Genomic DNA, 25,368 nt, shown 5'->3' with positions numbered 1-25,368 from the left:
AGACTTCATAAAAAAAGTTGCCAAGTATTGTTTTTCCATAGGCGACAGGTGTTAGAATGCTCTTTCTTCTTTTTCCCTTTGTCCTTTAGTATAAATCCGGAAAGAACCAGGGAGGCTAAAATAGGATAGGATTGAAACTCCTTTGCCTCCGTTATAAGACATCTAAGGTAATAGGGGTGAAAGCTCGAGGTTTGTGGATGAAAACTATTTTAGTTTGAGAATAGGTGATAGAATTTCTTTCTACTCTATTTATTCTATAGGTAACAATTCTGAGGTTGGTGCTCCACTAGAATCTGAAGAGTTTTGTGAAAACGTTGGAGGGTCATAAATGTAAAATGGAAGATCCAACTATGAGTAAGTTTTGATATATAATCCCCCAAGATAGTAAATAGGATGCAAACCACATGATAGAAAATTATAAGTAGGATAAAAGACCTGTGATGAATGTCAAAATACTCAGACATTTGTTTAAAGGGGGCAAATGAATGTTGGATAGATCGAACTGAGAAGCAGCGTTGGTTACTCCCTAATGCATTGGTATACGCTGTAGTGACTATGGCTCATGGTCCAGCTCACATAGGAGCAAAGGGTATTTGTGCGGTGTTAGACCCAGTCGGAAATAACCCAAATATTCCTAAGACTGCAGTGCATGTAATTAAATATTGCCCTGTGTGTTTACGTTACAACCCTGGGGGTAGAGAATCCGTCCTGAGTGGAAATTTTGCACCACCCTCTTTGCCGTTTGAAGTGATACAATTTGATTACATACAAATGGAACGAGTGAACAATTTGAAATATGTATTGGTGGTGGTCTGCGCTTTCAGTAAATGGGTTGAAGCCTACCCCACCAAGGAAGCCAATGCAGTTGCAACTGCCAAAGCTTTGGTTAAGAAATATTTCCCCCGATATTGTTTGCCCCGGATTATTTGGTCTGATAACGGGACACATTTTAATTCCTTACTGGTTCAAAGTGTTTGTGATGGTTTACAGATTAAGCAAAAATTTCATGCAGCCAGGCATCCCCAGTCAGCTGGACTAGTTGAAAAATATAATGGCACCCTGAAGCTAAAGATGGCCAAAATGTGTGCAAGTACTGGATTAAAATGGCCAGATGTACTCCCTCTAGCATTATTGTCTTTGAGAACAACCCCCCACACCAGAACGGGGTTATCACTTTACGGGGTAATTTTTGGCCGTCCTGCAAATGTATGGGGAGTCCCCAGACCCAGATCTTTTAGAGATATTGATTATCCTCTGATGACAGATTATTTGTATGCTCTGACTAAAGATCTGCGTTCTAATCATCAACAGGTATCAGACACATTGCGGCCGCTACCAGAGGGTTCTGGACATCGATTGGAGCCGGGTCAGTGGGTCCTGGTAAAGAACTATCAACGGAAATCGAGTTTGGAACCGAAATGGTCTGACCCTTATCAAAAAATCTTAGCGACGAGGTCGGCAGTGAAAGTGCATGGGCGCAAGCACTGGATCCACATCAGTTATCTGAAACGCCTGCCGCTACCTTTGCCTTTTGATTTGCAAAACCGTCAAGGCGTTCCGAGCCAAGAAGGTGAATTGCTTGAAAGCTTTGTGCCCTTCTCAGACGCCCAGGAAAGGGGGCAGCCGAGTGAAGAATTGCACCCAAGTGAAAAGTCGTTGGCTCAACCAGCGGAGGCTACTGTTTCTGGTGCATCAAAAGGTTCGAATGCATCAGATGCCCTTTCAGGAGAGTTGTTTTCTGACCAGAAGCAACCTGGTCGCAGTACATACGACCTGCGGCACCGAAAGCAGCGCGGTACCCCAGATTCTAATGGTAGGAGTAAGAGAAAGACTTCAGTTGAGGAACATCGTATAGATCTACTGGGGTACTGAGCGAGACACTAGACTGAACCCGTTGAGAGCTTGGAACACTGTGTTATATAGCTCTGTTCAGAAAGAAAGACTGAGTTAAGGGCTGCGGTCGTTCTCCTGGAGGAGGAAAAGTTGTTCCCTTTTTGATGAACGATAGGAGTCTACCTATGAGACTCTAAACGGACACAGGGAGAAGATCCCTTGGTGAGAAGAAGAACCCCTCTGGTGGTGTGCGTGCTTTGTGGATACAAAGATAGTTTTGGACTTATAGAGAGGGACCGAGTTAGAATTAGACTTTTAGAGAGCATGTTTCCCTTTGCTCGATTTGCAATGGAGGATGAAAGACCACTGGCTCCTCGAGGATATGTGGATAATATGCATTTGTTTTCCGGATGGTCCACCAGAGTGAAGGTGGCATTCGTTGCTTTTATTGTTATCATTACAGTAATTCTGATGTGTGTATTTGTATATTTGGAGTTCCAGCACCCTGTACAGAAGCTGTTAGGAACTACTGAGGCCCCGGAAGACCATATCTTTTATTCTTTGCCCCCTCATAAGGCGAGACACAGAGAAACGTATATGAAAAATGCTTTTATTGAAATGTTGCATCAAACTCACAGCACTACGAACAAAACGAATTGCTGGGTATGTGGGTTACTTCCCTCAGTGATGCATCAGCATGAACTATTCATCTCCTTACCAATGTCTTATTTAGCTAGTTGTGAAGCCTGGTTTCAATTATTGTCATTGATGTATTCACACTATGTAGCTGAACCAACGATATATACTGAAAGAGATTATGAGGCCATTTTGAAATATATAGAACAACATCAAGGATTTGATGCAGAAGGAAATGGAGGAGAGGACTGCTTGGACCCCAATGCTTGCATGAATGTATATACAGATTATAAGAATATTACTTGGTTACAGGAGGAAATGCAGGATTTTGAACTTTTTAATTACACTATGTATTTCCAGCATTTTAAAGAACGAAATTTTACGAATGACAAAGCACTGCCGATCCCCATTATTAATACCACCTCTCCCTTTTGCATACAAGGACGAGGTCATGTTAAGGTAGGAAAAAGCAGATGTAATTATACTTACACTTTAGAGGTATATAGTACCCCTCCCATGATTACTCCCCCTGACGTCTATTTAGTATGTGATGAGAATGCATACACATGGCTCCCGAAGGGATGGGCAGGAAGTTGCTATCTCTCGTTCCTCTACCCTCCAGTTTATATCGCTCTGCCCGATTATCACAGAACTCATCAGTTGGTCCAAAAAGGGGTAGTGGCTAGCCGAAACATTAGGAGCTTTGATACTGACAGTACTGATCAGACAGATACTTCCTTACAGCAATTCGAGGATTTTGCCACGGGTCTCACCCCCTTTTGGGGACCTATATTCAATAGCCGTAGCATAAGACGCTTGTCCAGAATAGTTAAAAACGGGGTCCAGACCACCACTGGGATCTTAAACATTACCGTGGAGCCTCAGGCGACGAGGCTTGTTTCGCTTCAGAACCGGATGGTTCTTGACGTCATCCTCGCAGATAGGGGCGGAGCCTGTCATGTGATCGGCAGCTCTTGCTGTGTGTTTGTTCCTGATTCGGCCCCTACCATTCATCTTGCTATACAAAAACTACATCGATTAGCCAGTGAAGCACATGTGGATAACGGCACCTGGTCCCTTAGTAGTTGGTGCTCGAGTACCTGCTTTATTTTATCTATTAGAGCTTCCTGTTGAAGCTAATTTAGTAACTATTTTAGGATGGCGCTGGCAGCTTGCCCGCGCCATCGTAAAATAGTTACAACAGGCACTTCCTGTGACTTCAGTGACTCATTCATCAGCCCAAAAACAATCGTGAGCGTCATCGAGGCTGGGCATGTGTGCCTTCTTCCCAAATCTACCGTCGAAAATCAGCTGTGCCTGTGATGCTGGATAGAGGGCTTTGCATCCTTGACTTTCACGAGCGCAATCCTCGTGCTGTTCCTGTGGCCAGGAGCTGAAGGGACCCCTGCACCCCTCGGGGCGATTGCATAGTAACACACACATGGTCGCTGGAACTAGTTGAAGCTGAAATTCAGTGACTCATTCATCAGCCCAAAAACAATCGTGAGCGTCGTCGAGGCTGGGCATGTGTGCCTTCTTCCCAAATCTACCGTCGAAAATTGGCTGTGCATGATTGTGCACTCGCATGGAAGCCCCCCCCCCCACACACTCGCAGTGTGCACCGTCTTCCCGCCATTGACCCACTATGATGGACAGCTCACCCAAGGGACCCCTGCGCCCCTCGGGACGATTGCATAGTAACACACACATGGTCGCTGGAACTAGTTGAAGCTCAAAATCAGTGACTCATTCAGCACTGCAGCAGGGCAAATCCGCGGATCCGCAAATCCGCCGATTTTGCGGATCCACGATCCGTAAATCCGCGGATCGCGGATCCGCAAAATCCGCCCATGCCTAGTCTTTTAGCTACTTGGGGTTGGAAAATATTCGTGGTGCTTGCTGGAGCTTTTGGAGTAATATTTACTTGTTGCCTGTGTCTCCAATGTGGCCCGGCCTGCTGCTCATTCTGTGCAGCAAGGATAACATCTGCTTTGAACTTTTCTCGTCAAGCTAAAGCCGAAAAGCAGATGATCCAAAAGGAAGTGTCAGATCTTATGCAGATCGATAAAGGAGGTTTTGTAGAATGAATCTAGTTATATTGGCTATAGTAGGCCAAAAGGGCCGTCTGATGGGATTTAAATTTGATAACACGTATTATTGGCCTAATATATACAATATAACCCCGTAATGATATGATCATATAATTAGAGTTCACTATAATCGCCTATTAATCAATGATTCACTTTTGACTTGTTGGCTCCTATTGATATGACCGGAGCCATTTTGTTTCGTTTCTCTATGTACAAGTGCTGTTTCCCTGAAATCACGTGATTACGTGATTACGCTTTCTGCTCGAAACCACAACGGCAGCCAAGCTGCCTAGTATAGTTGTTAGCTTGTAGCTCAAGGAAACCCAAGGTCACACCTGCCCTTCTTGTGGGATGCGCACATTCTAGCAGAGCCCGTTCCTGTACTCCCCGGGCTACAGATAGACAGGGAGACACCTTACTGACCTGCCCCCGGAATAGCTTAGGCCTAGGCTACTGGCAAATCAATTGTGCCTTATATGGGTATTCCTCTTGGCTTGCGGACAAGTTGTATCTTTCCTTGTAGGGTGTCATCGTGAACGCATGAAACGTATATATGCTTTGTATTTTGAACATGTAGTCAGTCTCCTCTGCGCACCTCCGAGGGTCGTGTAGACCGAGGCTCCCCTGTCAGGGCTTGTATTTGATGAATAAACGATTGAACCTTCTCCATTGCTGACTGAATTATTATAATAGATAATGGTATACGGGCTATTGGTAAGTATAGCCCGATAGAATTAATTTTGATTCCTTCAGCTATACCACAGAACTAGGCGAATGCAAAACCTCTGTGAGAAGATTGGATTTAAACTCCACTGTTGGCAAAGTCAATTGGAGAAGTCCCGCAGCCTTCCACATCACAACATGATAAGGCTGGACGTCCTTAGAAGGTGTATCAGAGCCTGATGGTAACTCCCACTCAGGAGAGAAATCCAGGCTACCAGCGTCAGCCAGTTCATCAAAACAATCCTCCTCCAATTCACCTTCCTCCACATCAGGATGCGACTCCATATACCTTCTCTCTTCCAAAAGGCGTTAAGCTTCCCTTCTGGACCTCTCCTTCACACGCCTCGCAGCCGGATCCACCAACGGCTCCGATGGAGCCGGGATCGACGTAGGTATCGAATCCGATGGCCCAGCGGGATGCTCTCGAGGTCGATCTGGAGGGGGCGACGCCGGAATCGGCGTCGACGACCTCGGCGGAGCCGGAAATTGCCATGGCGGCGTCGGAGCCGGCATATAGGGCATGAATGGAGCAGGAGGATAGGAAAGAGGGACTCCTAGATTGAAGGCCAGAGGACCCATGGGACCCGAAGGTGTGCCAGAGGGGTACCACGCCCTTGAAAAGACGCCATACATAGCATTCAAAAACGCAGATGGGTCCTGGCCTGGGGTCGGAAAGAGAGGCTGCAAACCCTCAGGCTGGTCTTGTGGAGGGTTCGGATTCGGCTCTTCGGCAGGCGCAGAATCCACATCCACCTGAACCTCTTCCTCATCTCGGGCCGGAGACGGATTCGAAGCCGGAGTCGGCGACTGCGCCCGCGACTCCGAAGGAGAGGCCTCACCTTCAGGATCTGAGACATCCAGCGTAACCACCTTAGAACGTACCTTCTTCGGTGACCTCGAACTCGAGCCCGACTCCTTACCGGAACGACGTCGGGACTCATGCCTCCTCTTCTTATGCTTCCTCTTCGACTTCGAAGCATGGTCTGAAGCGAATCTCGAAGACGACTCCTCTCGAGATCCGGATCTCGACTTCGACCTCGCCCTTCAAGAACGAGACCTCGAAGATTTTCCTTTTCCAGCCTTCAGCTTCGCTACCAGGAGTTTGGTCTCTCTTTCCCTCAGGGCCTTCGGGTTCATCTTCAGACAAGACGAACATCCATCCACATCGTGCTCAAACACCAAATGCAGTCCTCGTGCGGATCAGTAATGGACATCATTTTCCCGCACTCCCTGCAGGGCTTGAATCCGGTCTTCTTAGTCGACATCGTCGAAGAGACAAGAAACAAAGAAGCAGAAAGTGGTAACAAAAAGGCAACAAAGTACCAGTTGGCTACTGAGATTCCCGAAACCGTTAGCGTCGACGACGCGGAAAAAAGGGAACTGATGTCATCATGCCGGCGTGGGCCTATTATAGGCGTCGGTGACGTCAGCGGAGTCGCGTGCGATGCCGTGTCTCTATGACGTCCAAGTCCACGTCGGCGCGAGGCTACGAAAAGAATTTCCGAATGTTGCTGACGCAAGGGGATATTCACAAGGTGAGGAATCCACACGACAGATGTATCTATCAGAAGTCCTTGTTTGGAGGAGGGTCATATTTTTACAATGGGCACCTCATGTGAAAGTAGAACGTTATATTTAATTGGTCTCAATGTCTGGTGACTGAAAGAAAGACTCATTCCCCAATACTCACATTCATAGATGCATGACGGCAAAGGTTACACAAGTGCGCTTTGAGTCATTTAAATCGACAGGGATATCTTGTGACCGTCTTGACCCTTCCAGAGGCGGCCGCTCCCCCACGCAGCTCCCCACCCCGACTGCAGTGGTATCGTAGCGCTTGGCATTCATTACGATCTCTGCCTCCTCGCATTGCTCGTACTTTAAACTGTGCTGCTCTCACTTAGAGGCGCTGCAGAATCGACTTAATTGAATTAATCTGGCTAGAACACGCTTGTTGGTATCTGTTGCTGCCGGATTCTAGAAAGTGACAAATTTGAAGCGCGCAGTCCGCATTGTGACTTAATTTATTTACTTAATTATTTGTGAATGCGTGTTTGCACAGCGTAGTACTGCCCAATCCAATTTGGTTATTTTGGTAGCAGCCATCTTCACTTTTGTTGGTGCCTCCTTGCTCGGACCTACACCCCGCCCTCGGCCTCCCAGCTGTCCCTCCCTCGCCCCTCCCCCCTTCACTATCCATTTATGACAGTAGCATTTGCGCGCAGCGATCGCGCCCCAGTCGCGCCGAAGGTGCGCCAAAGGTAAGCCCGTCTGCGCCCGTCCGCGCCTGGACCGCGCCCAGCGCCATACCCCCTGGCCCACGCCGTACCCAGCCCACTAGATTCACATATGATGCCGCAACTCTCCTCGCCCTCAACCCCGGACGCACTCCACAATGCTGCGAAGCCACCCCAAGAAGAACTGCCGAGCCCTCGAGAAAGTCTGGAGAAGGGAACCAACACCGGACAACATGACCACCCTCAAGCTTGCCACCCGGAAGCACCACCAACTGATCCGCGCCACCAAGAAAACTGCATTCAAGGACCGACTGGACAACAACGCACACAACTGCAAGGAACTCTTCAACATCGTGAAAGAGCTCTCCAACCCCAACGCCGGAAACAACGACATCACCCCATCGCAAGACCTCTGCAACTCCCTCGCCTCCTACTTCCACAACAAGATCGCGGACATACACAACAGCTTCAGCATTCAACCATCGCACACAACGACCGCAGCAACGCCGCCCACCACCACCCTCCGCGCCTGGACTCCGATCAGCACCGATGACACCGTCCGCATGATGAACTCCATCCACTCCGGATCTCCGACCGACCCCTGCCCTCACCACGTCTTCAACAAGGCTGACGCTGTCATCGCACCCCACCTGCGGGACATCGTCAACACCTCCTTCGACACCGCCACCTTCCCGGAGAGCTGGAAGCACGCCGAACTCAGCGCTCTACTAAAGAAACCAACAGCGGACCCCACCGAACTCAAGAACTACCGCCCCATCTCGCTCCTCCCGTTTCCAGCCAAAGTCATCGAGAAGACCGTCAACAAACAGCTGGCCGCCTTCCTCGAGACGAATGGATCCCTCGACCCCTCACAGTCTGGCTTCCGAGCCAACCACAGCACCGAGACCGCCCTCATCGCTGCCACCGATGACATCCGAGCCCTGATGGACAACGGAGAAACAGCGGCCCTCATCCTCCTAGACCTCTCCGCGGCATTCGACACTGTCTGCCACCGCACCCTAGTGCAGCGCGTCAGCAACGTCGGAATTCAGGAGAAGGCACTGGAATGGATCGTCTCCTTCCTCGACGGAAGAACACAGAGAGTCCGTCTACCACCGTACAAGTCAGAGGCCACCGAAGTCATCTGCGGCGTCCCTCAAGGATCCTCGCTGAGCCCCACCCTCTTCAACGTCTACATGAGCCCCCTCGCGCCCATCGCACGCCAACACAACCTGAACATCATCTCCTACGCCGATGACACCCAGCTGATCCTCTCACTGACCAACGACCCCGCCGCTTCCAGAGCCAACCTTCACGAAGGGATGAAAGATGTAGCCGAGTGGATGACGACCAGCCGCCTGAAACTGAACTCAGACAAGACGGAAGTCCTCATCCTGGGCTCCTCGCCCTCCGCCTGGGACGACTCCTGGTGGCCCCCCGCCCTGGGCACCGCACCCACACCGACAGACCACGCACGCAACCTGGGCTTCATCCTGGACTCCTCCCTCTCCATGACCAGACAAGTCAACGCCGTCTCCTCGTCATGCTTCAACATCCTGCGCATGCTACGGAAGATCTTCCGGTGGATCCCCACCGAGACCAGGAAGACGGTCACCCAGGCCCTCGTCACCAGCCGACTGGACTACGGCAACGCCCTCTACGCCGGAACCACCGCCAAGCTCCAGAAGAGACTCCAGCGGATCCAGAACGCCTCAGCCAGACTCATCCTCGACATCCCCCGACGCAGCCACATCTCCGGACATCTGAGAGACCTGCACTTGCTCCCCGTCAACAAGAGAATCACCTTCCGTCTCCTCACCCATGCACACAAAGCCCTACACGATCAAGGCCCGAGCTACCTCAACAACCGCATCAACTTCTACGCTCCCAAACGCCTCCTCCGATCAGCCAGTCACGCCCTCGCCGCCGTCCCCCGCATCCGAAGAACGACAACAGGAGGAAGGTCCTTCTCCCACCTGGCCGCCAAGACCTGGAACTCCCTCCCGACCGACCTGCGCCTGACCCAAGACCACCTCTCCTTCAGGAAGAAGCTCAAGACCTGGCTGTTCGAGCAGTAGCAGCACCCCCCCCACCCCCCAAGCGCCTTGAGACCCTCCGGGTAAGTAGTGCGCTCTATAAATGTCCTTGATTGATTGATTGAGGACGTACCCACGGCCCATTCGCCTGCCGCACCTGCAAGTTCACCTGCTCCAGGACCCTCACCAAATCCACTCCCTCCAGTCATAGCTCCGAGTCTAACCACCTGAAGTACATCCTGCTAAACACCCGCTCGATCCACAGACACGCCACTGAACTCTGGGACCTACTCGACACTGCATCACCGGACATCGCCTTCCTCACTGAAACATGGATGAACACATCATCAGCACCCGACATCGCCATAGCCATACCGGACGCTTACAAGATCATCCGAAAAGACCGCACCAACCAAACAGGAGGAGGCATCGCCATCATCCACAGGAACACCATCAAAATCACGACCAGCACCGACGATAACCTCGCTACCGCCGAACACCTTCACTTCCAGATCCACACCGACCCCAGGACCACACTTAGAGGCACCCTCATCTACAGGCCCCCAGGAACCCGCACTAAATTCAGCGATGACATCACTGACTTCATCAGCCCACATGCCCTCGCCTCCGAAAACTACATTCTATTAGGAGACGTCAACTTCCACCTCGAAAACAAACAAGACAGCAACACCAACTCCCTTCTGGACAACCTGACCAATCTCGGACTCAAACAACTTGTGGACACCCCCACCCACGTTGCCGGGCACACGCTCGACCCTATCTTCACCTCCAGCAAGCACATTTCCTTCGACCGCACCACAGCTCTCCATTGGACGGACCACAGCTGTGTTCACTTCAGCTACAAAACCACCTTGACCCACAACTGCACACAACCTATTCCTCGGAGAAACTGGAACAAAATCACCTCTGACCAACTCCTCACATCACTCAACCAAAACCCTCCCACCCTCTCATCGGACCCTAACCAAGCGGCCACCAATCTCAAGCAATGGATCACCCACAGCGCTGACGAACTAGCGCCCCTGAAAAAGCACCAGATCAATTCAGGCAATAAAAAGGCCCCCTGGTTCAATGATGACCTTAAAAAATCCAAGAAGCTATGCCGCACATTAGAGAAAACATGGAGAAAAAACCCAACCACCGACAACATGGCCACCCTCAAGGCGGCCACCCGCAAACATCACCAACTGATTCGATCCACCAAGAAATCTGCTTTCAAGGATCGTCTCGACAACAATGCCCACAACAGCAAGGAACTTTTCAACATTGTCAAAGAATTCACCAACCCCGCCGCTGCATCTAACGACATCACTCCCTCCCAAGACCTCTGCGATGCGCTATTCTCCTTCTTCTACAACAAAATTGCCGACATCCACAACAGCTTCGAGAACACTCCCGGCGAACTACCCTCCCCACCCTCCTCAGATCCCACACCGCCAACTAACAACCTCAGCGCCTGGAACCCAATCACCACCGAAAACACCATCCGCCTAATGAACTCAATCCACTCTGGCTCGCCAACCGACCCCTGCCCCCACCACATCTTCAACAAAGCTGACTCCATCATCGCACCCCATCTCCGTGATGTCATCAACTGCTCGTTCAACTCTGCCACCTTCCCAGAAAGCTGGAAACACGCCGAACTCAGCGCCCTCTTGAAAAAACCCACAGCAGACCCCGCTGAACTAAAAAACTACCGACCCATATCCCTTCTCCCCTTCCCCGCCAAAGTTATTGAGAAAGCCGTCAACAGCCAACTCGCCGCCTTCCTTGAATCCAACAACTCACTCGACCCCTCACAGTCCGGATTCCGAGCAAAACAGCACCAAAAACGCCCTCATCGCAGCTACAGACGACATCCGAACACTACTGGACAACGGAGAAACAGTGGCCCTGATCCTTCTCGACCTCTCCGCCGCTTTCGACACAGTCTGCCACAACACCCTTATACAACGCCTCAGCAACATCGGCATACAAGGAAAAGCCTTGAACTGGATCATCTCATTCCTCGCCGGGAGAACTCAAAGAGTCCGACTTCCCCCATTCAACTCTGATGCCACTGAAGTCATCTGTGGAGTGCCACAAGGATCATCACTCAGTCCCACCCTCTTCAACGTTTACATGAGTCCACTCGCCTCCATTGCGCGTCAACACAACCTCAACATCATCTCTTACGCCGATGACACCCAGTTAATTCTTTCCCTCACCAAAGACCCTAACACCGCCAAAACCAATCTTCACGAAGGCATGAAAGAAGTAGCCGAATGGATGAAACATAGCCGCCTAAAACTCAACTCAGACAAAACGGAGGTGCTCATCCTAGGATCATCCCCCTCTGCCTGGGACGACTCATGGTGGCCTTCCGCTCTGGGCACAGCACCCACACCCACTGACCACGCACGCAATCTGGGCTTCATCCTTGACTCCTCTCTCTCGATGTCCAGACAAGTCAACGCAGTCTCATCCTCCTGCTTCAACGTACTTCGCATTCTCAAAAAGATCTTCCGATGGATCCCCCTCGAAACAAGAAAGACTGTCACCCACGCCCTGGTCTCGAGCCGATTGGATTATGGTAACACACTCTACGCCGGAATCACAGCAAAACTACAGAAGAAACTCCAACGCATCCAAAACGCATCAGCAAGAGTCATACTAGACATCCCTCGCCAAGATCACATCACCGGACACCTAAAAGACCTCCACTGGCTTCCCGTCAACAAGAGGATTACATTCCGTCTTCTCACCCACGCACACACAGCCCTCTACAAACTAGGACCCGAATGCCTCAGCACTCGACTGTCCTTCTACACACCCACCCGCCAACTTAGATCGTCCAATCAAGCCCTCGCCGTAGTCCCGCGCATCCGAAAATCCACCATGGGTGGCAGGTCCTTCTCCTTCCTTGCAGCCAAGACCTGGAACTCACTCCCTACTCACCTCCGCCTTACACAAAACCATATCTCCTTCAGAAAAGAACTCAAAACCTGGCTATTCGACAAAAACTGAACCCCCCCCTTCCCCAAGCGCCTTGAGACCCTCTGGGTGAGTAGTGCGCTATACAAATCTCTGAACTTGAACAAGGTGGAGATAAATAATTCATCTATTTACAATGTGCAGAACTAGGAGTCCTGTTGCTCTGCGAGTTTATAACATAGCTTAGTCTGAATCCATTTGGTAAATGCTTCAAACTAATCTTTGTGACTTGCTATTTTGCATGCATATTAAATTAAGACCTCTTAAGGACCAGCTTAATACCACTTTTCTTATCAGAAAAAATATAGCTACCTGAGCTCACATAGATTAAAGTATGATAACAAGCACAAGGCATGAGTGCTGGAAAATTAGCAGGAATGCCCTTTTTAATGTCCTCTTCATCAATAGTCCAGGCACCTCACCTCTGCAATCTCTTCCTTGGCTTGCTGCAGCTTCTCAGGTTTATTGGCCCACAGTAGTCTGGCTTCAGTCTCTCTCTTCTTCTGCAGAATAGTCTGGGCATCCTGCCAGCGTTGCCACGCTTTCATGCGTTGGTCAAAGGCAGCCTGGAAGCATAAAAGTAACACGCATGTTACGCATTGGACATTTTCCAATACATTTAACTTAACATTGTAGTACCAGCAGGATGAGCAAACTTCACAACATGCAGGAAAACACTTGATATACACTCTGTATTAGCATGCATTTAATTAAAAAAAAGGACAAAATATTTCAGAAAACAAAATAGTATGACTCCATTACCAGATTATGACTCTTGCATTGGCGTTCTTTACTTAAATTTAAGGTAGAAAGCATCTTTGGATATATAATTTATTTCACAACAAATATAGGGCCCAATAATGATGGCAGGCGGACCTACCACAGTCAGTGGGGGTAGGTAGGGGGGTAGGAGGATTTAGTGGTACCGATGGGGCAGCGGTCGGATTTGTAGTCCCGAATGGCGGCAGTCCCTTTCCAACAGCCTTTTCATTGCAGGAAGACTTATGAAAAGGCTGTCGGGAATGAAATTTGCCGGCCCCCAAACAGGGCCCTTGTCTGCTGATGGCCACTTTAAAGTGGCCCTGGGGGAACATGTAGCGCCCTCAAGCATCTCCATGCACCACATGGTGCATGGCACATGGTCCATGGACGTGCAGGAAGTGCTAAGTTTCATGGTGGCTTGTGATGTGGCCCTTTTCCTGGGCTGCAGTACAAGCCGCTGTGAAACTGAGCACTTTGCGACTGCCATTCTGCCTGTCGCAATATAATGCGGCGGTCCTACCACAACCTGCTGGTTGGGCTATCTCCGGCCCCCTGCAATAGCAGGCATAGGTTTGACTGCCCACCATCATAATCAGGCCCATAATGCCAAAGTGCAACCATTCAGTCACTAGTTATGCTGAACTGTAAATGTCTATAAATACAAATATAGAATAACAATTCAGAAAATGTAGTCACAGGAAACATTCAGTGATCCCTACATCAAGTACGTAAGCAAGGTAATAGGCTACAAGTGCATACCAAGGTGAAATTTGAAGCATTATCTGATGTTCCCTTATGTTCCAAAGGATTCTTTAACCAATGTTTAATATTTCAGAATTGTTTGTGCAGATGTTTTACTCCTGACTATAGCTATGCTAGTTAGTAAGTATTTAGTACTCAGCAGAAGAATCCTGTTCTTAATGTGGCAGTATAGATTAGCATTTAGTGTACTGCATTTTTTGGGTAAGTGCTTTGCCCTTGCACATTTGGATCTTAATATGTCTTCATCATAACGCAATTACCAATGAACAAGTTACTTACATTCAGTAACGCTTTTTGTGGTGGATTCTTTTAAAATTCCTCAAGTCTAGAACATCCTGCAGGAGCTTGACTGGACCTGCACATTTTCTCAGAAATGCGCCAATGTGCCACTTGGGGGCACCATGCAAATCTGCATTGGTTTTGCTCCACCTCTGTGCATTGATGTCAGTTTCTTGACTATAAACTGTGGTTCTCCAGTTTTGATACCTTTCATAGATTCTCATGCATGAATCTTCCCAGTTATTGAGGTGGGATTCCCATGGTTATTTTGAAAAGCAGCATAGGTTAACAAGTGACATAGTAAACCAATTCACATCATTTTAATAAGAACCAAACTCCAGCCAATCAGGAAGCAGCCCCTGAAGAACTCTCCCCCTCAAGAGTCACCATACCTCGGATTTCTCAGCACAAGGGTACAGTTAAAATAAATGAGGTACACCTGAGGTGAGATCCTATCCAGGAGGGAGGGTTGCATGAGAATCGATGAAAACTATCAATATAGAAGAACCACAGTGTACAGGTAAGTAACTTATTTTTTCTCCAGTACTGAAACTTTCATATATAACATGCTTGAATCTGAATAGCAAGCAGTTATTAGTTTGACAAAATCCATAATGGAGGTGAGAAGCACGTAACAAAAGTAAGACTTAAAATACTGCGAGTAGCTCACTTCATTGAAGTAGATGAAGGACTGCTCGACCCACTGCTGCATCATTGTCGCATGTGGCATCCAGGCAGTAATGATGTGTGAACGTATGCCTGTTACTCCATGTAGTGCCTCTACATACATCTGGTAGCTGTACACTAGCAAATAGAGCTATAGACGTAGAAACTTCTCTGGTGGAATGTGCTCTCACTTTGTCATCCAAAGGGTATTGAGAAAGTAACTGTACCTTTCTAGGAGGACCATAAGCTATTAGAAGTTGTTCAGACTTTGTGAAAGTTTTAGTTCTACGCAGCTGGAATTTAAGACAACATTTCACACCAACAGTATAAGTTCAAGTTCAAGTTCGGGCATTTATATAGCGCACTACTCACCCATAGGGTCTCAAGGCGCTTGGGGAAGGCGTTTATTATTTGTCGAATAGCCAGGTTTTAAGTTCTTTTCTGAAGGAGATGTGGTTTTGAGTAAGGCGGAGGTGGGTGGGGAGTGAGTTCCAGGTCTTGGCAGCTAGGAAGGAGAAGGATCTGCCACCCATGGTGGATTTTCGGATGCGCGGGACTGCGGCGAGGGCTTGATTTGACGACCTTAGTTGGCGGGTGGGTGTGTAGAAGGACAGTTGAATGTTGAGGCATTCGGGTCCTAGATTGTAGAGTGCTTTATGTGCGTGGGTGAGAAGACGGAACGTAATTCTCTTGTTGACGGGAAGCCAGTGGAGGTCTTTTAGGTGTCTGGTGATGTGATCTTGGCGAGGGATGTCCAATATGAGTCTCGCTGATGCGTTTTGGATGCGTTGGAGTTTTTTCTGTAATTTTGCTGTGATTCCGGCGTATAGTGTGTTACCATAATCCAGTCGGCCCATGACCAGTGCGTGGGTGACAGTCTTTCTTGTCTCGAGGGGGATCCAGCGGAAGATCTTTTTGAGAATGCGAAGTACGTTAAAGCAGGAGGATGAGACTGCGTTGACTTGTCTGGACATCGAGAGAGAGGAGTCTAGGATGAAGCCAAGGTTACGTGCGTGGTCTGTGGGTGTGGGTGCTGTGCCCAGGGCGGAAGGCCACCAAGAGTCGTCCCAGGCAGAGGGGGAGGATCCTAGGATGAGCACCTCTGTTTTGTCTGAGTTGAGTTTTAGGCGGCTAAGTTTCATCCATTCGGCTACTTATTTCATGCCTTCACGAAGATTGGTTTTGGCGGTGTTAGGGTCTTTGGTGAGGGAAAGTATTAACTGGGTGTCGTCGGCGTAAGAGATGATGTTGAGGTTGTGTTGGCGCGTGATGGATGCGAGTGGGCTCATGTAAACGTTGAAGAGGGTGGGACTGAGTGATGATCCTTGTGGTACTCCACAGATGACTTCAGTGGCCTCTGAGTTGAATGGGGGAAGTCGGACTCTTTGAGTTCTTCCTGCGAGGAATGAGATGATCCAGTTCAGGGCTTTTCCTTGTATGCCGATGTTGCTGAGGCGTTGTATAAGGGTGCTATGGCAGACTGTGTCGAAAGCGGCGGAGAGGTCGAGTAGAATGAGGGCTGCTGTTTCTCCGTTATCCAGTAGTGTTCGGATGTCGTCTGTCGCTGCAATGAGGGCGGTTTCGGTGCTGTGTTTGGCTCGAAATCCGGATTGAGAGGGATCGAGGGAGTTGTTGGATTCAAGGAAGGCGGCGAGCTGTCTGTTGACGGCTTTCTCAATAACTTTGGCGGGGAAAGGGAGGAGGGATATGGGTCGGTAGTTTTTAAGTTCAGAGGGGTCTGCTGTGGGGTTTTTCAGGAGAGCGCTGAGTTCGGCGTGTTTCCAGCTTTCTGGGAAGGTGGCAGAGTTGAACGAGCAGTTGATGACATCACGGAGATGGGGTGCGATGATGGAGTCAGCTTTGTTGAAGATGTGGTGGGGGCAGGGGTCGGTTGGTGAGCCAGAGTGGATTGAGTTCATTAGTCGGATGGTGTCTTCAGTAGTGATAGGGTTCCAGGCTCTGAGGTTGTTAGTTGGCGGTGTGGGATCTGAGAGGGGTGGTGAGGGTTGATCGTTGGTAGTGTTCTTGAAGCTGTTGTGAATGTCGGCAATTTTTTTGTAGAAGAAGGAGGATAACGCATCGCAGAGGTCTTGGGAGGGGGGTGATGTCGTTAGATGCTGCGGTGGGGTTGGTGAATTCCTTGACGATGTTGAAAAGTTCCTTGCTGTTGTGGGTGTTGTTGTCTAGACGATCCTTGAATGCTGATTTCCTGGCGGATCGAATCAGTTGGTGGTGTTTGCGGGTGGCTGCCTTGAGGGTGGCCATGTTGTCGGCGGTTGGGTTTTTTCTCCATGTTTTCTCCAGGGTGCGGCATAGCTTCTTGGATTTTTTAAGGTCATCATTGAACCAGGGAGCCTTTATGCTGCCTGAGTTGATCTGGTGCTTTTTCAGGGGTGCTAATTTGTCAGCACTGTGGGTGATCCATTGCTTGAGATTGGTGGCCGATTGATTTGGGTCCAACGAGGGGGTGGGAGGGTTTTGGTTGAGTGATGTGAGGAGTTGGTCGGAGGTGATTTTGTTCCAGTTTCTCCGAGGAATAGGTTGTGGGATGTTGTGGGTCAAGGTGGTTTTGTAGCTGAAGTGAACACAGCTGTGGTCCGTCCTGTGTAGGGCTGTGGTGCGATCGAAGGAGATGTGTTTGCTGGAGGAGAAGATAGGGTCGAGCGTGTGTCCGGCTAAATGGGTGGGGGTGTTAACCAGTTGTTTGAGTCCGAGATTGGCCAGGTTGTCCAGAAGGGTGGAGGTGTTGCTGTCGTGTATGTTTTCAAGGTGGTAGTTGAGGTCTCCTAAGAGAATGTAGTTCTCGGTGGCAAGGGCCTGTAGATGAGGGTACCTCTAAGTGTGGTCCTAGGGTCGGTGTGGATCTGGAAGTGGAGATGTTCGGCGGTTGTGAGATTATCGTCGGAGGTTGTCGTTATTTTGATGGTGTTCCTATGGATGATGGCGATGCCTCCTCCTGTTTGGTTGGTACGGTCTTTTCGGATAATCTTGTAAGTGTTCGGTATGGCTATGGCGATGTCGGGTGATGATGATGTGTTCATCCATGTTTCTGTAAGGAAGGCGATGTCCGGTGACTCAGTGTCTAGTAGGTCCCAGAGTTCAGTTGCGTGTCGGTGGACCGAGCGGGTGTTCAGCAGGAAGCATTTTAGGTGGTTAGGGTTGGAGCTGTGTGTGGAGGAAGTAGATTTGGTGAGGGTCCTGAAGCAGTTGAACTTGCAGGAAAGGCAGGCGAAAGGGCCATGGGTACGTACTGGGGTGGCCTCGCAGCATTGTGGTGTGTGTCCGGGGTTGAGGGTGAGGAGAGTTGCGGCATCATATGTGACTAGTGGGTTGGGTGCAGCGGGGACCAGGGGGACAGGCGCTGGGCGCGGTCCAGGCGCGGACGGGCGTAGACGGGCTTACCTTTGGCGCACCTTCGGCGCGACCGCTGCGCGTGACCGCTGCGCGTGATTCCATGCGACTGAAATGGAGGGTGGAGGGGGCGGAGGGTGGGAGGGGCAGCTGGGAGGCGGGAGCGAGGTGTAGTGACGCTGTGGGAGGAGGGCACAATAAACAAAATGTCAGCAACAACAACAAACGCTGCAGGGTAGGACGAGATGAGGTACGAGCAGTGAAAACAGTGGAGCGCCTATGGGGAGAATAATGTACTAGTAGCTAGCGGTTCAGGCGCAATGTAAGGTCAAAAGCGCTAAGAGATGTGGCAGTCCCTTTAAATAATGTGCACGTAGTCACCAAATCAATCGAGCCCAGCAGTGTGCAGTGCGCAGGTAAATAAATAAATGTACAATGCACTCAGCAACCAGTGAGAGACAAAGCGTTATAAAAGCCCAGCAGTTACAAATGCCCAGCAGCGCTATAAAATAATTGTCAGTTGAGCAGTGCGCAAATGAAAGCGGAAATGAAAATAAACACTAAGCAGATCGTAAAACACAGAGCGAGCAGCCAAAAACAGAGCGTTACAAATGCCCAGCAGTGCGCAATTATTCTATCTCAGGCAATCGTTGGGTAATAGTACTTGTCAAGGTTAAAAACTCTGAGGAACGATACCAGGTCGGGAGGAAGTGGTGGGAGCGACCGTTTCTACACTGTAGTGAGAGAATTTAATAAAAAGTTTTAAAAACTAGACTCATTAAAGTGGAAATCAGCTGGAATTAAATGAGGGTTTGTTATTCGTATGACACTGAAAATTGTAAGCTAAGGTTTCACTAATCGTCCAAGCAGAAGTTAAAGCTATTAACTGAGCCATCTTCCAGGACAAGTGTTTGAAATCTGCTTTATAAACAGAATCAAAAGGGCTCCTTGTTAGCTTTGAGAGGACCGTATTTAATTGCTAAGAGATAGGCAGCTTTATAATCAGAGGAAAAGTCTTAAAAAAGGCATTTGAAGAACTCCTTTATAAGCCTGCTAGACCAGAGTAACATCATTCTTTTTTTTTTTTTGTTAAAAACTTTTATTAAGCAGCAGAAATCACATTTACAAACACAGGCCTACAACCACACGGGCTGGCCGATAACAAGCAAAGCATGATACAGTACAAAAATCAGTGGTCAAGACCCTGCGGTCAGGCAGAAACAGGATACAGAAAGCCGCACACAATGTTAAACAGGATAGAAAACTTTTCTTATTTTAAAGAAACTAAAGAGAAACAAACAGAAAAACAAGGCGAATAGCATAACTGTCCGAGTCAGCTCGTGAGGGGGAAGCCCACTAACGAAAAATATAACAGCGCTATCAATAGCTTAAGTCAGGGTGGGGGGACAGAGGGGAGGTCAAGCAAGCCATATGATTAAAGAACGGACATACGGGAATGCCAATTCAGGGGGACAGAGGGACATCAGGCGTCCCTACCAGGGGAGGAGTACAGATGTTCCCGCGATAGGCGTTCCACTGACACCAAATCTTCGTCCATGCCCTCGGTCTGCCCCTAGCCGTGTACACCATCTTTTCCCTGAACATAGACCAGTCCATATTTTCTTCCCACACGGACACAGAGGGGGGTCTTTGCGAGCCCCAAAGCTGCGCTATATCCCGTTTTGCAACCATATACCCCAGGGTCGCCCATCTCGTCTGGGCCACTGTGTAATCGTTGGGCTCCCACACGTTCAACAAACACCTCCGGGCCTCAGGCGCCAGGGCAATCCCAGTAACATCAGCCATTACTGCAAGCACTCTAGTCCAATAGTCAGCCACCTCCGAACACTCCCAAATAATATGGAGAAACGTAGCATTCATCCCGCACCCACGCTTACAAAGCCCATCCGGGGAGAAACCCATCACAACCAAACGAGGACTGGTGACATACACCCGGTGCAATATCTTAAGCTGGACGAGACGGAGACGGGCGGGAATGGCGACCTCTTTCGGGGAAGACAGAGCCGATTGCCAGTCTTCGTCGTCCATTTCCAGCCCGTCCCCGGCCCACACCGCTCTAAGCCGGCCGAGCAGATCCGATCGGTTGTTGATCAACTTCTTGTAGACCAAAGAAATAGTGCTATCGGGGAGATGACCGTCAAGTATACGGTCCTCCAGGGGGGAGGATTCAGGGACGGCGGTACCAGACACCAGAACCGAAGTCAGGTCATGACGGACCTGCAAATATCTGAAAAACTCTCTATCACTCAATTCATATTCATTCCGAAGGGCCTCGAAGGACTTCACTTCCCCTTTCACCCACAGGTCACCCACTCTGCAGATACCAATCATATCCCAGCGTTCAAACCCCTTCGTCGTCCAGAGACATCCCAAACGCTCAGACGCATAAAGTGGAGTCGCCAGCGTGACTCGATCATCCCAGCCCATGCTCACATTCGCAGCCCGCCACACACTAACAGCAATCCTAGTCGGTCCAGTAAGGTTACGCCCAGCTGCCCTAGAATAAAGCACTCTATTGAAATCTCCACCCGGCAGTTGGAATTTGTCCATTTCAAAAGCCGGATTTGGGCCGGGTGAGTATACCGAATGGTTGATGGCGGACAACTGGGAGGCCCAATAATATCTTCTGATGTCAGGAAGTGCCATGCCCCCATCATACCAGGGGATGGTGAGCTTCGCAAGGGCAATGCGCGGACGCCCGTCCCAAATCAGCTGTCTCTGCAAACCCTCTATCTCCCGGAAGTAAGTAGCAGGGACGTCGTCAAAAGAGTTCTGGAGTGCATAAAGGAATCGCGGTAAGGACATCATCTTAAAAAGGGCGGCCCTGCCCAGCGGCGACAAAGGTAGTTTACGCCACCGGGCCACGTCCAACCTCAATCTACGAAGTGGGGGAAGGAGATTTCGCTCGAAACAGAGCGATGAGTCCAGTGTAACAAAAATCCCCAAGTATTTAAAGCCCGAATGAGCGACCTGGATGGGAAATCTACGCGGCAGCGGAGGCAAGCCGCCAGAAATAACATATACACAGGACTTAGCCCAATTTATAATCAAGCCAGAGTTCTTGCCGAACGAGATAAGGACGTCGAAAAGGACATTTAAACATTTACGCGGGGAGGTAAGATAAAGAAGAATGTCATCGGCGTAAAGCGAAACACGATCCTCAAAGTCGGGGGACCACCGTATGCCCCTGATAGACGGCTCCCATCGGAGCCACGCAGCTAGCGGCTCCAATGCCAGAGCAAAAAGCAGCGGAGACAAGGGGCATCCCTGTCTGGTCCCCCTACCAAGGGAGAAGGGTACCGACACTCGACCGTTAACAACGACCTGCGCCAGGGGGTTGGTATACAACAGTTTCACCCATCCAATGAATTCCGGGCCGAAACCAAACTTCACCAGAGCAGCCCAAAGGTAGGGCCATTCTATCGTGTCGAAGGCCATCGAGGCGTCCAGTGAAGCCAAAATGGCCGGTTCCGTCAGAGACCCCGCCCTAGCGAGGACTCCATTAAGGCGCCGCAAGTTAAGGGCTGTGTTCCGGTGCGGGATAAATCCGGATTGGTCCGGATGAATCAGGTCACCAATAACCGCTAGGAGACGAGTGGCAAGAACCTTGGCAAGAACCTTAGGTTCAGCGTTCAACAAGGAAATGGGTCTATATGACGCACAAAGATCTCGGGGCTTACAGTCCTTAGGAATAACTACTATTGTGGCCAGGCGCTGGTCATAGGGAAGGATACCTAAATCACGGGATTCCCGAAACATCGCTCGAAGATAGGGCGCAATCTTATCGGGCCGCAGTTTGTATAATTCAATCGGCAGGCCGTTCGGGCCCATAGCCTTGCCCGAACGGAGAGATCGAATTGCCGCCGCTATTTCGTCCGTAGAGAACGGGGCCTCCATAGATACCCGCTCCACTTCGGAAAGGCAAGGCAGATCAATGTCACGCAACAAGAAATGAGAGTCCTCCTCATCCCTGTCAGACACCGGGGAGTAAACCGTACGGAAATAGTCCGCAAAACATTCCACAATTTCAACCGGGTCAGTCACACTCACACCATCCGGAGTCTGAATCACAGGCACAACACGATTCGCTCTTTCCTTCTTATCCAACCAAGCAAGCAATTTACCCGCCTTATCCCCAACATCATAAAGTCGGCCCTGTTGCTCCCTGTACATCATCTTGGCAGCGTCCGTGACCAGGGATTTATAGTCAAATTGTTTCAGACCAAGGGCATGGAGTTTGCTACGAGTAACACCCGACTCCAGGTCAGCCTCCAACCCAAGTATGTCAGTCTCCAGATCCAGTAACATCATTCTTGTTATTGTTCTAAAGCAAGAAATTATTGCTAGATGGAATTTGATAGATTAATGTGAAAGGACTTTGCATAGCAGATGCAGCAAGTATGGTAGTATCTATTTGGGTAAAGATGAGAAGGAATGTATGGTATTTTGAGAGCACCACAAATAATGGAGTCCTTTTAGCTTTATAAGCAGCATTTGCTGTTGTAGCACTGATATTTGCTAAAATATTTCAGCAATATTCTGAAATAGCTAGGTGTTGAATTCATTGTATTCAGGAGCCAGGCTGCTAAATTGTGAAACCTCTGCATCGGATGAATAATTTGGTGTTCCGCGGGCAAGAATGGGGAGGTAATGTCCACCCAAGTGTTACCCCTCAAGGCGACTGGTTAATGGGAAAGGGGAAAAGTTAGAACAAAGGTTAAATGGTAACGTAGTGACTCCGGAGTCTAAAAAGATTAGTTCTGCAGAATCAGGAGCAACTACTTGTAGTCCAGAGTCGCAACCTAGATGGATAAAGGGAAAAAGATCCTCAAATAGTGTAAATGATAGGAAACCCCTAGGGGAAAATACAGAGGCAGTTGCAGAAAGAGGGCTGGGTACGTCCTTAGGTGTAGGCCCCCGCAACCCCAACTCTGATAGGGCCACAAAGAAGAGTAGGATTGATGTGGCTCATTGACAAAGAAGGGAAGAGAGGATAGACGGATATCCACCAAGTTTATATCCAGAACAACGGGAGGGAACCTTTATCTCTTCTTGGAGCCTATAGGTCAGGGAAAAGGAGGGAAAAGAGTTCGGAAACTAAACCCCCTAAAAAGCTCCCAACTCCTCTCTTCTTTTTCTAAACGCCCTAGTCTACGATACGTTAGCTCTGAAGACCTTAAAGAAGTTAGGTTTTTAATAAACACTACAGGGGAAGAGGTAACTAAATTTTTACTTCACTCTGTATTAGTTAAAGTTGCCTTGGAAATTGCGAACCTGAGATGTTAAAAGAAGGCATTAGAATAGTAAAAAGATAGGAAATGACGATAAACAGGGGAAAGCTTTTCTTAGGAATCATGCTGGGTTGGGTGATCGGCAAATAAGAATGATCAACTCCAGACGGGGTAAGAAGGACGATCTTGAAATCACAAAAGCCCCTTAGAATATAGGGTGGGATGATGAAGATATGTTGGTTGGAAATAGATATAGAGAGCCTGCATATAGGGAATGTGAAGAAAATGGGTATCTGAGCGATATTGAATAGGAGTTAGGGTCATCGCACAGCCGGTCTATAGTTTCCTGGAACATTAACGGTTATAAAAGAATAGTGCTCCAGAAAAGTTTAAAAAAGATTCTAAAGAATACTGACATCGTGTGTTTACAGGAGACTTGGCTATGCGATGAAACCCTAATAACAAAGATTCACCTATCCCGTGAAACCCTAATAACAAAGATTCACCTATCCCGTAAAGCCAGCAAGAAAGAACATATCTGGCAGACCGTTGGGGCGGGGGGGGTCATGGTCTAGACATTTGTGAAGAGCCTATAATATAGAGACCGCTAAGTTCCTCAGCAGTGACATTTCGCCTCAAGATGTGGCACTAGGACAACCGTTGGGCGCTCTAGGCCCGATGTGTGTAAATGGAAGAAAGGATGTGGATAGACCTGCTAAGCGTATTTTTACAATAGGGGAACAAATGTGTCTGATAGATTATATGTTTTTACAGGCTTGGAGCTTTGAACTTGTCAAACATTTCAAAGTAGTAGGGGTAGAAGGTAGTGATCATTACCCTCTACTGATGAAATTATATGCAAAAAGGGCCCCTCGGAGACAAAAAGCCATACATGTACAGATAGAATATCCAAAGCGACTTACAACTCGTACCACAGAAGAACATTAAAAAAAAACAAGGGAAGTCCAGCTGACATTTATACTTGAGAAATTGCTACCAGAAGAGAGTATTACCTAGAATGAAGATATAATAAAACAATTGGTAGAATGTCTCAGGATAAAAACTTAAATGTGGTAAACCTGGGTCAATAAGAAAGGAAAAACTACATAATAATAAGACTTGGTTTGACGTGGATTGTCGCAAAGGATTAGTTACTTACCTGTAATCCTAGTTCTCTTCCAGGGATATACTCCGTAAAGTCATAAGCACTGAATTATCTGCGCCCATGAGCGGGAACCCGGAACACAAACAATATACATATATAAATATAACAAAAAGTACATTGTACTAAATTAATTATACACATATACATGTATAATAACCATAATATGCAGCCTAATATATATACATAGGCTAATAAAGCCAAAATTACACACGTTCTGAAGCATGAAAATATGCTGTATATAAATGCAATAAACAGGCATGAGCCTAAAATGTATTTCATAACCATGAAAAACTTTTATTTTCATCAAAGAACCTGTTGTAAACAGTTATTAGCCTAAAAGGCTGCATATGAAAAAATATCTGTGTACAGAAAATCAGACTGGCACCCTGCCTTTAAGGCCCCAGAGAATCTGCACACTTTGCCTTTAAGGCCTCCAGGAGAACTCTGTTCCCATCATGCACCACAGGTGACAGTTAGGTCAGTTCTTTTGTACGGTACAGTAAACTTTAGCAGGAATCTGCACTTAAAAACTTCATAATACATATTGAAAACCTCAATGCTACTGCTCGCCCGGGGAGGCGG

The 25,368-nt window shown here is 48.6% G+C and overlaps 1 protein-coding gene across 2 annotated transcripts in view; it reads right to left on the bottom strand.

Moving 5' to 3' along the window:
• The window catches only part of SNX1 (sorting nexin 1), a 749,531-nt gene that overhangs the window by 81,515 nt on the left and 642,648 nt on the right, over positions 1-25,368 (bottom strand). For both annotated transcript variants that reach the window (XM_078684988.1, XM_078684989.1), the window contains exon 12: positions 12,972-13,115. In XM_078684988.1, coding sequence (XP_078541114.1) covers positions 12,972-13,115 — 144 coding nt within the window. The remainder of the gene's footprint in view (positions 1-12,971; positions 13,116-25,368) is intronic.

Source organism: Lissotriton helveticus, chromosome 3_2, assembly GCF_964261635.1.
Source record: "Lissotriton helveticus chromosome 3_2, aLisHel1.1, whole genome shotgun sequence".
NCBI classification, from domain to species: Eukaryota; Metazoa; Chordata; class Amphibia; order Caudata; family Salamandridae; genus Lissotriton; species Lissotriton helveticus.
Note: the sequence above shows the minus strand (reverse complement) of the source record. Positions and strands in the feature narration are given on the sequence as shown.